Source organism: Melanotaenia boesemani, chromosome 21 (genome assembly GCF_017639745.1).
Source record: "Melanotaenia boesemani isolate fMelBoe1 chromosome 21, fMelBoe1.pri, whole genome shotgun sequence".
NCBI lineage: Eukaryota > Metazoa > Chordata > Actinopteri > Atheriniformes > Melanotaeniidae > Melanotaenia > Melanotaenia boesemani.
The window spans coordinates 19,529,129-19,544,786 of NC_055702.1; the positions used below are offsets into that span (position 1 = coordinate 19,529,129).

General features: G+C 36.4%; 2 protein-coding genes across 2 annotated transcripts; one reads left to right on the plus strand and one right to left on the minus strand.

Annotated features, from left to right (window-relative positions):
• The first annotated feature begins 223 nt into the window (after window positions 1–223).
• LOC121632467 (hemoglobin subunit beta-1) lies at window positions 224–1,055 on the plus strand. The gene is made up of 3 exons (XM_041974010.1): window positions 224–436; window positions 511–733; window positions 826–1,055. Exons 1-3 carry the CDS (start codon window positions 345–347, stop codon window positions 952–954), a joined length of 444 nt encoding a protein of 147 aa, XP_041829944.1. The 5' UTR covers window positions 224–344; the 3' UTR covers window positions 955–1,055.
• A 5,111-nt stretch (window positions 1,056–6,166) lies between these two features.
• On the minus strand, window positions 6,167–10,101 carry zgc:163057 (uncharacterized protein LOC563335 homolog). The gene is made up of 3 exons (XM_041974980.1): window positions 9,777–10,101; window positions 9,036–9,240; window positions 6,167–6,417 (listed from the first exon to the last, which is right to left on the minus strand). Exons 1-3 carry the CDS (start codon window positions 9,881–9,883, stop codon window positions 6,289–6,291), a joined length of 441 nt encoding a protein of 146 aa, XP_041830914.1. The 5' UTR covers window positions 9,884–10,101; the 3' UTR covers window positions 6,167–6,288.
• Between the last annotated feature and the right edge of the window lie 5,557 nt (window positions 10,102–15,658).

The following is a 15,658-nucleotide window of genomic DNA, read 5'->3' on the forward strand; positions in this document are numbered from 1 at the left end:
GCTAAATGAGGTGATGCTAAGGACCAATTTAATTAAAAAAAAAAAAAAAAAAAAAAATCACCCCCAAATGATGACCCCCAACAAATGGGCCAAATTAATTCATTTAAATATTGCAGCGAACATGCACGACTATTAAAATTAGGCCTATGTTAAAATAGGTGATCCAGAAACTTCTGGAGAAGTCAGCTGTTTATCTCAAGTGCATCATCTCCAGCCTATCAACCGCTTTCTCCTTCAGGGCGTGGGGGGGCTTTGAGACATTTAAATAGACCGGGGTCGATATGAAGCGCTATTCAGCCTTTTTTCTTTCAAGCCTGAACAAAAGAAAAAACTAACCAAGAACCATGGTTGAGTGGACTGATCAAGAGCGCAGCATCATCACCAGCATCTTCTCCGGCCTGGACTACGAAGATGTCGGCCCCAAGGCTCTTAGCAGGTAGCTTCCTGTTAACTTCTCCATCATCCTCTCTGCTATTTTGCTGTCAGCTCAAACTTTTGATCCTCTCCCAGGTGTCTGATCGTTTACCCCTGGACTCAGAGGTACTTCGGCAGCTTTGGTAACCTCTACAACGCCGAGGCCATAAAGACCAACCCGAACATCGCAGCCCACGGAGTCAAGGTGCTGCACGGTCTGGACCGCGCCGTCAAGAACATGGACGACATCAAGGCCACCTACGCCGAGCTGAGCGTGCTGCACTCCGAGAAGCTCCACGTCGACCCCGACAACTTTAAGGTATTAAAAAAAATCATCACGCTAATTTAACACCAACAATCAAATAATATTAAATATTTAGAATAATGTTTTCTTTTGTTATTTTTCTACAGCTGTTGTCTGACTGCCTGACCATCGTCATTGCTGCCAAACTGGGCTCTGGCTTCACCCCAGAGGTTCAGGCTACCTTCCAGAAGTTCTTGGCTGTGGTGGTGTCCGCACTGGGAAGGCAGTACCACTAAAACCCAGAAGCCTCTGCACCTGAAGAGGAGCTCTAGGGTGTCTTCACATGTCTTATGTGTCTCTTCTAAAGGAATAAAGACCCACTAAAGCAAAAAAAAAATATGTTGTCTTTATAGTTTCTTTTTGTTTTCTGCATGCCAAAGTGCCACAATGGAAAAAGAGCTTAGTGATGGAGAAAAAGGCCAAAAAAGCAAAAATTAAACATTTTAGAGACTAATGCATGGTAAATTGATCCACTCACAAAAATGTCACTGGAGCTTAGACACATAATGCACATTATGTCCTGTAAAAACATCTAAAGCTATGCATTACAAGATTATCAACATTTCACTGAAAATGTTGAGTTGGTGTCACAAAAAAACTGAGAATATGTATAATAAAAAAAAAGAAAAGAAAAAGAATCGAAAAAAAAAAAAAAAAAAAAACAGAAGTGTGAATTTCCAACCACTATGAGGAAACACAGCTGATTTACATGTTTAATCACACCCATCAGAAAACCCCATCAGGCCACCCCAGATACTACAAGAGGCTAAATTTTCATAATCATCATCACAGACAAACAAGTTAGAGTAACACAGCAGAGAATCTGCTGTAGTTTGTTAAATACAACAAGATGTCTTATGAAACTTTAATTTCAATTTAACCTACTGATTTTAAATAATCAGTAGTTTTTGTTAATCTATTCTGTGACTGACTAGAAACCAGTGTAAAGATGTTAAAAATGGTGTGATGTGTTCAGATCTCTTAGTCCTGGATAAAACTCTGGCAGCAGCGTTTTGGATGATGTTTAATAATCTTTTTAGAAAGTCTTGTTAAAAGACCATTACAGTAATCCAGCCTACTGGAGATGAATGCATGGATGATTTTCTCTTGGTCTTTCTGGGAGACTAAACTTTTAATTCTGTTGATGTTTCTAAGCTGGTAAAAAGCTTCTTAATGAAGCTTTGATGTGGCTGCTGAAAGTCAGGTCTGAGTCTATCAAAACTCCAAAGTTACGAACTTGGTCAGTGATTATAAGAGCCTGAGTCTGCTGATCCTCTTCTCTTTGCTACCAAACAGAATAATCTCAGTTTTGTCTTCATTTAATTGTTAAAAATTCTCCCTCATCCAGGTGTTTATTGGCTCAAGACACTGACACAATAAGTCTACTGGGCTGCCGTCGTCTGGTGACAGAGACAGATAAAGTTGTGTATCATCTGCATAACTTTGATAATTAATGCTAAAGTTCTGTAATATTTGACCCAGAGGGAGCATATACAAGTTGAACAGAAGAGGTCCAAGGACTGACTCCTGGGGGACTCTACAAGCCATGGCCACTCACTCAGATTCATAGCTCCCGACCGTAACAAAATAACTCTGGCTTTCTAATTAGGACCTGAACCAGTTAAAGATCGTTCCAGAAAGTCTTCCCAGTTTACCAGCCTGTGCAACACTGTGATCTACAGTATCAAATGTAGGGCTTAGATCCAGGAGAACCAGGACAGATACTTGACCAGAATCAATATTCAACCTTATGTCATTTAACACTTTAACTAGAGCTGTTTCAGTGCTGGTAAGAAGCCTGACTGAATTTATCAAGATTTCCTCTTTCATTTAAAAAGTCATTAAGCTGGTGAAATACAACTTTATGCCTGATCTTAAAGGTAGAGGGGGTGTTTCGTTTTCTGAACTCAAACTGGGAAATGGTTCTATTAATAAGGGGCCTAATGGGTTTTGCATCCACTTCAGGAAAAGCATACATTAGCTAGATATGTAACACAAACATGTTAAACTGCCACAAAATATTCAAAGGTAATAAAAATGTAATTAAGATAAAAAAAAAAAAACTTCCCAATTTACAGAGGCTTCTTTTGTTCAAGTGCTTGAAGGGTTGGATTTTATAACTTCCTGGATGTGACTACACATTTGGTATTAGGATACAATAGTGGTTGTGATACTTCTAGGTGAAATTAAGGAAGGCAACTTGTAATTTAGCAACTGCCCTTTAAATAGGATATTAGACGTTTGAACATAATGTATTAATCACAATTTATCCATTAAAGGTACAGTGTGTAAGAATCACCGACATCTAGTGGTAAAGATGGTCATATAAATGACTTCATATCCCAAGCAGAGTTGTGATTGGATACTAACCATGATTTCATCTGTGAGTTTATCCGTTGATCTCAGGTACAGCGAAGACTGCTCTACAGGTAACTACTTCAAAGTTGTGTACATGTGTACTGACTTCTTCTGTGTGCCTTTTTAAGGCATTACTTATCTCAAACGGTGCTCTAGTACCTATCAAACAAAGCCAGTACTGCAGTTTTACAGCTCAGCACCTTCCCACTTCACACACATAGTTGTCCTTTCAGAGACACCGTAGTAAAAATGTTGACACAAATATTCAGCTGCTATAAATGTGGACCCTCGGCAAAAAGATATAGATGACTCAAGTTATTTTAATAAAGCTATTAGATACCAATAAAAACAGAATGATATATTAATTTATAATTAATTTAATTTATAAGATTAGTGCAAGTGTGATGTGGAATAATTACACAAGCTTCTTCCAGTCTTTGAAACTTTAAAACTGGAAAAAAAGTGGTCTTTCTTTTACACTTAACTGTTCACTTTCCTATTACTGCTGGAACATGTGACAAACTCATCTGTGTGCAACAGCTTTCCAGTGGTCCAACAATTCTGAACAAAACGTTATGTCAGGTTTAATCAAATGATTATGCTTTATATATTATTCTTATTATTCTGAGTGTTTCAGAAACTTCTGGGATTTTTAGGTACAACATTCAGATGGTAGGATCAGAATTAGGTGGAAACAACATGAAAACATGGATCCATCCTGACTTGTATCAACAAAAACTGTATTTTTGGTACACTGCATTAAATAAGCATCAACTTTTAGATTTTTTTTTATCTGTTTTTCCAAACTTTGTTATAATCTTGAAATTGTGATTCAGCAAACAACCCACCTTTTTATGTTAGAAATATAGAAATGTAATACATCGCTGCTGTCGGGCGCAAACGTCCTATCCCCAAAACTGTCATTTTTCAAAAAATGAAAAAAACTGTATGGTTTTGTAATAACTGGACATAATGTCAAATTTTGTATTGTGTTTTAATCATATATCTTTGGTTAAATATTTGTAAAACAACAGACAGACACAGAGGGTGACCAATAATACTGATTTATGAAGGAAAACAAAAATCACAAATTTTGGACATAGGAGGTTTTTGCCCGACAGCAGTGACATGCAACCACTTACTGTGTGTAATGATAATCTACAATATTTGATCAAAATTTTGTAATAAAACAGCATCATTTATCAAACAAACAAACAAACAAACAAACAAACAAATAAATGAATAAATAACATTTGTTTTCTTTTGGTTCTGGGTTCAATAAATTTGAAGTAGTCCACATCAGCATGTCTGACAAGCATGCAGTACCTCATAAAACACAAGTTAGATCAAATATGTTGAATAAATCTCTTTGTTGGTTTATTTTCACTTCATGAAATGTAACATGTAGGACATGTTCTCATGAAAAATCCCAGTTCTCTTGACAAGATACCGTGAAGAGGAAAACATATAGCACAGTGAGTTTTTCCATTGCTGCTCTGTGAAATGAAGGGATCAAGTCTACATTAGCTGAGCTATTACATGCAGAAGGTAATTATAAAAAGCTCATGTCCCGGGTGTACCCTGCCTCTCGCCTGCTAATAGCTGGGATAGGCTCCTGCTTCCCTGCGACCTTAAATTGAATTAAGCGGCACAGAAAATGAATGAATGATGATACTGAAACTTTAAAACAAGCATAGTTAAATATACTGCATTTGTTATGTTCTTCTGGTACATTGCTGCCACCTACTGGACGGATGTGGAACATCATACGGTCTCAAGCTGAATAGCAGGATGTTTATTCACGACAGTGACTTATTGTCATGACTTCCCATCATTATTTATTTAATTTTTACTCTTTTAAGGTAACTGCTCCTGAGGAAATGAGCTCAAAGTGGTGTCACAGTACTTGGTCACCTGTACACTGGCCAAGACCTCAATATTTTCAGAAGTTACAAGCTGGATTTAAATTGCATGAACATCAACAATGGCAATAAATACAACTCTGTAGTTTGTTCAGGTAAATTTTTAAAATCCTCTCAGCTCCCCAGAATGATAAGACCTCTCTTTGTTCATTTCAAAATATTGCAATGGCCATAAAGTCTGTTTTTATTTCTCCATGTACTGTTACTACAAATAAAAATGGCCCCATTAGCCCCACGAAGGCTGAGTTGTATGCAGATTGTGGCATTCTATATACTAATGAGGAATGGTCCTGTATATGAGATAATCTCTCTGGGTGTTTGAAAGAAGTCAAAATAATAGTATCTTAACATGCCACATGGGGGCGCTGTTTCCTTTTTTAAAAATTAAAATACATTGATTCTGCCCAGTATGCAAATGGTTCCCAGCTTATTTTTCTTAGGGACCCCCTTCATCCATACACCACAAAGCCATGGACCAACTGCCCCACACCCTGCTTCAACTATACTTGGTTTTATGCTTTCAATAATGAGATTCTTACCATAAATAATGTAGTCCTGTCCTTTGATAAAGCCAAAGTTAATTTAAGTTATTTAAATTACCATAGAGCTTTACCTTTTTTATTTCTTCTTTAAATATGGATAATTTGTGGATATTAATCACAATGGCTCTTAATGTTCAAAGTCTCAGGGACCCCCTGTGCTCTTTGGGGCTCCTGGACCCCAGGTCGGGAACCACTGCTGTATGCTAAATTCACTTACAAATTTACAAAGTTTGTCCTCTTGCAATCAATCATATATAATTTTTAAAAATTCTTTAAATTCATGTATATGGTGTCTTAGAAGCACATGCTGTAGATTGATTTCTTACTTTGCGTGCAAAGTTTCTATTCATGGATCCGGGTGGATAACTTAGAAACTTGTACACTAACTCTTTTTTAAACCTCCCAAAGAGCAGTGAGAGTTTAAAAATTATATTCCAATTTTCTGACCCATGCACATCTCCTTATACGGTGGTAGTAAATAATTTGACTGTTTTGGCTTCATACATCTGCAAGATGGTGTTATAACTCCTGCGTTCAAAAGGGTTGCCTGTGCACAATTTGCACTTGAGATAAATACTTATAAAATTGTATACAGCAAAATAATATTTAGGCATAAAAAGGACACATTAATTGTGGACTTTTATTACAACAACACATGACACTATAACAACAATTACACATACATAAATATTCAATTCTACATACCATTATAAATGGTTATTACATTTAAAAACAATGTGTTTGAGTCTCATCTGTATTTCTCAGAGAGCACAGCTGCAAACGCTGACAGGTACTTGTCCATTGCTGCATGTGCAACTGGTGTGAAGTCTTCGCCCAGATAACATGCCAAGGCAACAAGCATACAGTGTGACAGCAGCTGCAGGGAGAGAAAACACATGTTACTGGTAAGGAAACGAAGAAGATTCAGCGTATGAGGCATGCAACACTAGTCATGCTTCAGTTTGCTTTAAATCATGCAGTTATTCATTCATTCTCTGTATTGCTTAGTCCATTAAGGGTTAAGCTGGAGCCTATCCCAGCATTTAACAGGTGAGAAGCAGGGTACACCCTGGACAGGTCCCCAGTCCATCACAGGACCAACACAGAATGAGACAAACACACACTCCAAGGGAAAATTTAGAGTTGCCAATTTACCTAACATGCATGTCTTTGGACGGTGGGAGGAAGCCGGAGTACCTGGACCCACGCATACACAAGGAGAACATGAAAACTCCACACAGAAAGGCCACCACTCCCCAGGTTTGAACCCCCCCAGCTGAGGCTCGAACCAGCGACCTTTTTGCTGTGAGGCTGCGGTGCTAACCACCACAACACCGTGCAGCCCGTCATGCAATTATATTTCAATTAAATATAGATAAATATAAACTTCAGTCTCATTATCAGCCTTTAGTTTGTGAAATGACACAACTGAGATGTTAGACAATGAGATATTAATTTATTTTTATTTTTAATTTCTTTTTTGACCAAGAGAATGCAGTTCTTATAAATGACAAAAAGAGCTGGAAATGGACATTTTTCAAAAAACTAATTTTAAGCTTTACTATTTTTAATTTCAAAGTTTAGGTCATACATGGATGTGGCAGCTTTACGTCTTGTTTAGTCATTTTATTTTTCTTTGCAGTAGTTAGGTTTAAACCTGCATTTAAACTCCCTGTGTTTCCTCCAAAGAATTAAGTTTGTTCATTATGATGCACCAAGGGTCTTAAAATCACAGCTGTCTAATTTGGCTTTGAGCCTTGATGCATTTCTGCAGATCCTCATCTACTGGATGAAAAATTAAAAGGCCTTGCCTTTTGCCATTCTACAGTTGTAAATAAGAATTTGCTCTTAACATGTTTTGCCTGGTTAAATAAAGGTTAAAAAAAACAAAACAAAGCAAATTAAAAAAACTGTGGAGGTCAAACTGAACTCTTTTGCAGTTTTGTGTGGTGTATGCACTCCCCATGTGCCTCTTTGGGATTCTCTTTTCATATCCAGTCATATGTTTTTCCAAATGAAGTAAATAGTATTGACTTTTTTTTTTGTTTCATTTTTAAATTATTATTATTTATATAAAAATCTTAAATAAAATACATTACAGCTTAAATATTTGATGCTGCCATTGCAATTTTTAAAATTAAATATAAGGTTTTAACTGTTCAAATTTAATTTCCATTTTTAGGTTTGAAAAGAAGGTTGTTATAGTCCCTGTTATCCTAGAACAGCAAAAGCATGCCTAAGGACCATTAACTTAATGGATATTGAAGTTTCTTTTTTAAAACAGTGGAAGCAGTTTTTAAGGCTTTATGAAGAGTCGGTGAATTTGCCTGTTAAAGATTTAGTGAATTTTGAGTTAACACTATATTGTTAAGTTTTATGATGTGTCACCTCTGCATCACACAGCTACAGCTAGGTTTGCATAACACAGCATAAACTGTCATGCAATGTTGCAACCAGGAAAATGTGGCAATGTAAACAGCTGTCTGATGCAGATCTAACGCAGTTTGAAAATCCACAACAGACCTTTCCATTGGACCACTATTTGACCTTGAAACAGTCTCTTTCTGTGCAGTATTATTTTGTCCAAATTTGTTTCTGATTCTGCAAACTTATAGCACTGATTACTAGTAAGACCCCAAATGCTCCTTAGTACTTCACACAACTCCATTACAGAAAAATATCGGGGTTACCAAAGCAACTGCTTGTAAAAGATAAAAATAGTGTCCATGAGGGTCACGGTCAGTTTTAAAATGAATGTATTTTAACACTGACCAAGATTACTTTCTAAATCTTTGCAAGTAGTTTTGATTATTATTATTTTTTTTTGTAAACAAGTGGATATGCTACCTAAAGCCAAACAGGAAGTCACAAAGTTTCACTGTAACCATGGCAACCTACAAAATGGTAACATGAAGGCGATGGTGGCATTGTAAAAAGCTCAAACTAGGATTGTTTTCTGATTCTACCTCAACCTGGAAGTGAGTAAATGCTGTAATATGTACTGATATTGATCTCAGGTCTTATAAAGGCCTGCAGTTGAAAATTCAGTATTTTGCTGTACCATCCAACTGCCCTTCTCTCCCTCCTGTCAGGACTTTTTAACTTACAAAACAGTAAAGTTGATGCTAACATCTATTCTAATGTGAGAAATGTTTATATGAGACAGGTTTCCTTGATGAGATGTACTTAAGAATATGAATAAAGGACTTGAATGGCAGGTTCAGTTGGAGGACTTATTGCAAGCACTGAACTTGCTGCACTGGAGACATGAAAAGGTTGGTGCTGCCAAGCTTTGTTTTCTGTTAAAAACTTGTTCCTGCTGTATTCCAACCCAAACACAAATTACTTTCTGTAAAAAAAACAGTAATTTCTTTTAAGAAATTAGAGTTATATGTGCAAATGTTATCCAATATTGAATCTAAATCTAGCTAAACTAATTGCTGCATAAACCTTTGTACTGTGGAAACCCCTTGGAGATGCTTCCTCTAACTTCACCTTGAAGTTGGTTGGGTCTATCCGGAGCTGGTAGGCATGCAGGGTCTGCAGTGGAGCCAGGGTGACTGTGAGTTGGCTGATGTCTTTGGCTCCCTCTGCGATGGCCAGGACAATCTTCTTCCCATGAGAGAACAAATGGGAGGAGCCAGGGCTGATATCTAGATGGGAAAAGTATGTCTTGGTGCCCGGATAAGAAGCAAACATCCTGAAGGAGTGGAGAACAGAAGGGATATTTTTCAGTGAATAAGGATATCTTACAGAACTGCCCCAGTGATCCATGTACGATGTATGGCTTGGATATCAGAGACAACACAGTAAATGGGACAAACTCATTCTGCTGGCATCATCACTGGTGTGAAGCCACATATTTGACCATTTTGCTTCAATGGTCCATTACATCCAAAACCTGGGCACTTTTAAGTTTGAAAACATGTGTAAACGGCATCAGAATTAATTTACATGCTTTCCATTGAGCCACACACAGTGATTCATCTCTGTAAAAGGGTCTGTAAATAATTTACTAATGTTTTGCAGCCATTAAATTGGCAAATTAAATGATAAGTTACTATTGAAGAGTATAAGACATCTATTAATCTGGTGAGACCATCAATAAAGGGTTATTAAGTATCTTCATATTTAAAAAGTTAGTAAAAAAAAGCTCATGCGAAAATATTTATTACCCTTTGTTCATCACTTTTCTCTGTTCAAAGTAAGTTCATAAGTATCCCAATGAGAACCTACCTAAGAAGTGCATCTGCGCCAATGTTTTCAGCCACAGGAGTCAGTCTTTCCCATATTTCTTTAATTAGCTCTTTCTCCCTCCTTGACAACATCGCAGTCAATTTCATTTAACAACACAAGATTAACTGTCGGTGAGTATCCAGTCAAAGGTGTCTCTACAGGCCACTAAGATGTGCCCTAATCAACCATTTTATCACTGACAAAAACAAACAAAAACTATCAAACAAAAAAGCTGATCAAAATGAGTTAAACTGAAGAAGTGATTATTCCTGCTGTCAGATTAAAAACAACATGCAATGCTCCAGTTCTCAGCTGTTGTGTCGGTCCCCTCCTCTGTGTTATCAGACAGCAGCCAGGGCAGGGTGGGGACTTCATGGAGCCGTGCTATCGGCTGCTTTATCTGCGTCATTCTGGGTATTTACCATGATCAGTGCCACTGACTTTAAGGTACTAGTGTTGGTTTATACCTGGTAATATCCTCTTTAATACCTTTGAATTATTGGGCTTTGGGAGCTGAAACTCTCCCAAGTTACATGGGTACATGGAATGTAAACAAATACAATCAGAATTTCTTAATACTTATGTAAGTTTTACTAACCACCGTCGACCAATAAAACCCCTTAATATTTACTCATATAACTGAACTTGGTAGCTTTAAACTGCAAAGGTAGGTTACTTTATGAAAATAAATAGTCTTGTGAAGATAAAGTCTCTTAGCTGCTGCTATCTGTAGCTCCATAAGCGAATAACAGGGTGTGTGGCATCTGATTACATTGTGAGCTCTGCTGTGGTCTACCCAAATGACTGTGCAGTTGTGCACATATAGTTTCTGCTTTTAATGCACTTTTTCTTTTGAAAGGGTACAGGATAATATCTAATTAGCAAACAAATAGGATTAGTGGACATCTGAATGTCATAACTGACCAACCAGTTTAAGGAAAATATGCGTTACATTTTGAGCATCGCCAATGTGAAATGTTGAGATGGTGATATCAGAGGAATTAGGCGTGCTGAAGCAGGAAGAGACAACCACAAACACATGACATGAGAGGAAACACACGATACAGCTGAAATTACAAAACCATTTTCAGACAATGAAGGTTATTTTAGATTAAAAACAACCACATTTCAGATAAGAGAAAACAGCATTTTGTTTGTATTTTATTGTCTTTTTGGTGCTGGTGTTCATGTTTTCTAAAATATTGTGTTGTGCATTTAATTAGCTGTTATTGCTTTTTCCAGCTGTGTTTTGCACCTCAGGACCTTCTTGCATAAGAAACTTAATCCTTGCTGCGTACCAGACGGTGAAGAGTATCAGATGAGGATGTGTGAGAATGGGAGGTGTGTGTGTCAGTGAGGTTATCGTGCAACAACCCACCATGGTGACCTAGGGAGAACCCTATCCATCCTTGCATGTAGCACACATGCAAGGGTAGTGATGGTGTTGTTTCATGCTACACATTTAATACATTTAGCACAAAAATTAAGACATTTGGGTTTGGTGGATTATTTCTTTTACAATATTTTCTTATCAATGGAAAACCTGTTTATTTTCCTTTTAAATGGTTCCACATTGTAAGGAAAATAAGGACAGCAAACAACGATGTTAGATTTATTGCCAAGAAGCAATCGATCAAGCACAAATGTTTATTTTTTTGTTTTTTGTGTTTGGTTTGCATGAGCAGGAAGAAAAAGAAGAAATATGCTGATCTCTCCAATTATGGTCACCTTAAAAGAAGAACTTAAAATGTCAAAACATTTAAATATATTTCTAGTTTCATTTTTATTGATCCAACTGACACAAAGGCCAGACTTTCCCTTTACACAGTGAAGTTATGTCGTTTCTTTAAAAAGAGTTTGTTTAAAAAAAATGCACCGTCATGTTTTCTGTTTCAGTGCTGTAGCCTGGTCATATCTCCTATAAGACACACAGCTAACATGATAAATAACTGTAAGCAGAACTTAAACTTGTCACATTATCACACTTCTGCACCCTTTTAGATGTTTTTGGCCATGATTTGTCCAGCATACAACAGATAAATACAACAGATGCTTCGCTGTTTCCTTTTAATCACTTTGTTCGACAGATGTTGAGTGTTTTATGATGTCGAATTTAAAATATGGATGCAGATAAGACGATATGATGTTGCTGTCTTTTACTGAGACTTTGAATTCTGATTAGAATAAGCTCAACTTTAAGGGCATTTTTTAAAAATTGCAAAGTATTCTCTCTGGCTTCAGGTAAAACATCTGTGCTCCAGGTGAGGCTTGAGCTCACAACCTCAGCATTGCTTAAATGTTGCACAGCACACACCACCACAGCTTGCTGTAACACTCTTTCCTGACTGATCTTGTCCTATTTAAAGAGCTACTGTGATTGTATTGTTGAAGCATCATTTCATAGTCGTGAAAAACAGTTAACATCCTTCTCTCAAGCATTGCACTAATATTTTTTTTGTTTGTTTTTTAAATTGTTCCCCGTATTTAACAGCTTTGACTTAAGAGAATATTACATCTGATTATTTTTTTTGCCACATTTGTTTAGGTAATTTTGTTTTCTAAAGCCAGTCATGACTTTAATACACAGTTGTTACAGTATTAGGCTGCAGTGAAGCAATCTGCTGCCTCCTCTGGACACTTGTGTTGTCGCTATGAAGTTACTTGGTATAGATTTTCAAACATTTAAAATGTTCTTAATTTTTAAAGTATTTTTTCATTAGTTTTTTTGAGACTTCTATGTATGTATTATTGTGTTGTATAGTGGGACTGTTGGTTTTTCAGACTGCCATTAATCTCTATAGGAAATGAATTAACTTTTAAATTTCAGATTAACTCTGTGAGCTCGATTAATTTAAATTGCTTTAAAAAAACAAGCCTGCAGCACTTCCAATGATAAAAAAAAAGAAAGTTATTTTAGAAAATTTTAGAAAAGTTAGTAAAAAGTTGAGATTTTCATAAAATTAAACAACAAAAGGAATTTTATGAGCTACAATTGGATAAATATACCAACTACTTAGAACTTATAAACCCACAAAACTAAACCAATATTTATAAGAAGATCAATCTAAATTATAAAAAATCTAAAACTAAATACTAATTACAGTCCCCACAATGAATTTTACATTTGAATGAAGAGTTTCCCCCAAAATCTCCAAAAGCTTCCTGAAGCTAAGTGTTTTCTGTTTCCTGCCTCTACCGATTAGCCTTCATGCAGCTATGCATTGTAATCAGTCTCTGCAGAAAGAAAAGCAGTTCTCTGTATGTCCTGCACGTGAAGAGCCTCTTACTTTGTATGCAGCTGAATAAATATGGCTGCAGTTAGCAGGAATTTAGCCTTAGTAATTCTTTGAGTATATATTTATGCACTTCATTTATCTACACAAATGTCTGTAACTAACTGTAGAATACAGCTACAAACAATCTGATCAAAAACATGCCTGCAACAAAAAAGAAAATAAAGTCAGGGTGAATTAAAATGATTGAATGGTTAAGAACTGAGGTATGGTGCCCTCAGCAAAAGGCCCATGAGTCAGAAAGCTTGCCAGCTGTTTCCTGTCCTGCCACCTGCAAAAAGGGGCTGGTAACCAAGCAACCTGCAGCTGAACAGGCTGCAGGAAGAAGGATGAGAGCCAATTCTAAGAAAAGACTAATTACATTGAAGTTTCGCACACTTGCTAAACCCACATGTTACTTCCACATTCATACACTCACACTAAAAGCTACGCAGAATCGCTAACTGTGCTTCCTGCTAGGGACATTGTTACATAAACATTAAAAGAGTATCATACTATGTATGTACAGCCAAACTCAGAGCACAGACATTATCTTTATGTTAATTAAATTGTTATTTGGTTTAATGATGTCTACATAATAAGGGTTTCATTAAGAAAGAGTAATAGTCTGGAAATGTTCAACTCCAGTCCTCGTGAGCTACTGGTTCTAATATTTAACTATTTTATTTTATTTTATTTTATTTTATTTTATTTTATTTTATTTTATTTCATTTTATTTCATTTTATTTTATTTCTGTGTGACTGGTTGGGCTTTGCTCTGTGGGTCTTGATGGGTTAACCCTTGATTGTGTGAATGGCCATATTTGTATACACTTTCACACACATTCACAGAACCACACTCCACACCAATCACCAAAGCTCGGGTTACATCCCAGCTACTTTATTGAGACTGGTTTCAGCATAAAATGATTAAAAAACTGTTAGTGCTGACCTTTTACTGTATAACTTTTGTTATTTTAGTTTTAAAGTCTTGTAATATCATCTAGTATTATAATAATATTCTTTTCTATGGCTGAAAATGTAAATTTCCAAATATTTCAATGAGTAGCTGATAAAAGGTTACTTTTTTTAAATAAAGCATTTGTTTTTAATGTAAAGCACTTTGTATTGCATTTTTTTTTGTAAAAGTGCTTTAAAAATAAAGTTTGATTGATTAATTGATTGATTGAAATATTGAGTAGGCTTGATGGCACAGTTGGCCAGTCACTGGTCTCCCTTATGGGAGCCTGGAGTATGGATCTGCTGTACGAGCTCACACATTGGATCCTTATGGGTCCAATACCCATACTACCTCATACCATAGAAGATATTGCCCAGACAAACAAGGAACCAGGGCACTGACATGAGCAGTCACATGATTTAGGTGCATTTCTGATTAATACACTTAACTTTGTTTTGTTGAATCATTGCAACTTATTCATGTAATTGTGCTACTTTAAGAAGTAGTTGTAACTATTCAATTAAATAGAGTACATCATGTAAGAAATGGTACGAGAAAATCAAGTCAGATCCGAGGTTAATGTGTTACATTTACCCTTACAAATCTAATTGGCCAGCTATATAATGATGCTCCCCATTGCCTGCACAAGAATAAACAGTAATGTATCTATTTTACACAAGAATCTATTCTGCTCCCAAAGAAAAGCACAAAACCAGATGCTTTTTGTAAAGACAGAAACAGATGGTGTCCACATGATGAAATGTGCTTTGATCATCTTTCTGTCGTTCTTTGAGTGGAGGTGAAGTTTGTAACTGCACAATGAAGCATTCGCTCTGCAGTCATATATTTGTTAGATAAAGAAATTAACCAAATGACAGGGGTTACATGCACACATGACAATCCTAAAGCAAATCTTATCCAGTTATTTTTAGTCCATAAACTAAATATTTGCACATTATGTCACCACCACAGCAGGTTTACACTAAGCGTAAACACTAGCTGCTCTCGTGCAGCCTGTCTTTTATTAGTTCCTCTTCGCATCCTTCATTTTTTTCTGTTAAAAATTCATTCACCTTGCAGGACAGAATCTATCAACTTTATTTCATTCAATGAAACATTGATTTTACTTGTTTAAAGCCCTATAATGACACTAAGTATTTCGATTGTCATGATGTGTTGGTGAATGAGCCAGCTCTAAGAGGTGATTATTCGCCAGACTCTTTTTGGGGAGAACCAACTCTTCAGTCTCTCCTGCTCAGTTTAGCTGAGGATCCATGCAGTCAAAGGACTTAACTTTAATGATCACATCATGTGGCCAATCAGATGCAAGGACAAACTATGATCATGCTACTCTGGGAAACAAGGAAGGGGGGTAAATGCTCCAAAGACAGCAAGTTAGTGGAATAGGCCAAGTGCATACAACGACAGAGAGATTTACTGGGTTTTTCTTTTGCTGTTCTGTATTCAGTTGTCCATTTAATGGTAAAAATGTTTCTTTTTGCAACAGCAAAAAAGGTCTAAATAAGACTTTTATTTAAAAACGGAATTAAAAGATTGCGTAACAAACAAACCACTCGTAAAGTCAAATTTAGACATAAATAAAGGATCTGAATGACAACAAATGAAAGGCCATTTTATAGCCGTAAGAG

Coding starts and splice junctions, on each gene's coding strand:
- LOC121632467 (XM_041974010.1), top strand. CDS start 345: ATGGTTGAGTGGACTGATCAAGAGCGCAGCATCATCACCAGCATCTTC. Junction 437..510: donor GGCCCCAAGGCTCTTAGCAG/GTAGCTTCCTGT, acceptor ATCCTCTCCCAG/GTGTCTGATCGTTTACCCCT. Junction 734..825: donor TCGACCCCGACAACTTTAAG/GTATTAAAAAAA, acceptor ATTTTTCTACAG/CTGTTGTCTGACTGCCTGAC.
- zgc:163057 (XM_041974980.1), bottom strand. CDS start 9,883: ATGAAATTGACTGCGATGTTGTCAAGGAGGGAGAAAGAGCTAATTAAA. Junction 9,241..9,776: donor GGCGCAGATGCACTTCTTAG/GTAGGTTCTCAT, acceptor CCACTCCTTCAG/GATGTTTGCTTCTTATCCGG. Junction 6,418..9,035: donor TAGACCCAACCAACTTCAAG/GTGAAGTTAGAG, acceptor CTCTCCCTGCAG/CTGCTGTCACACTGTATGCT.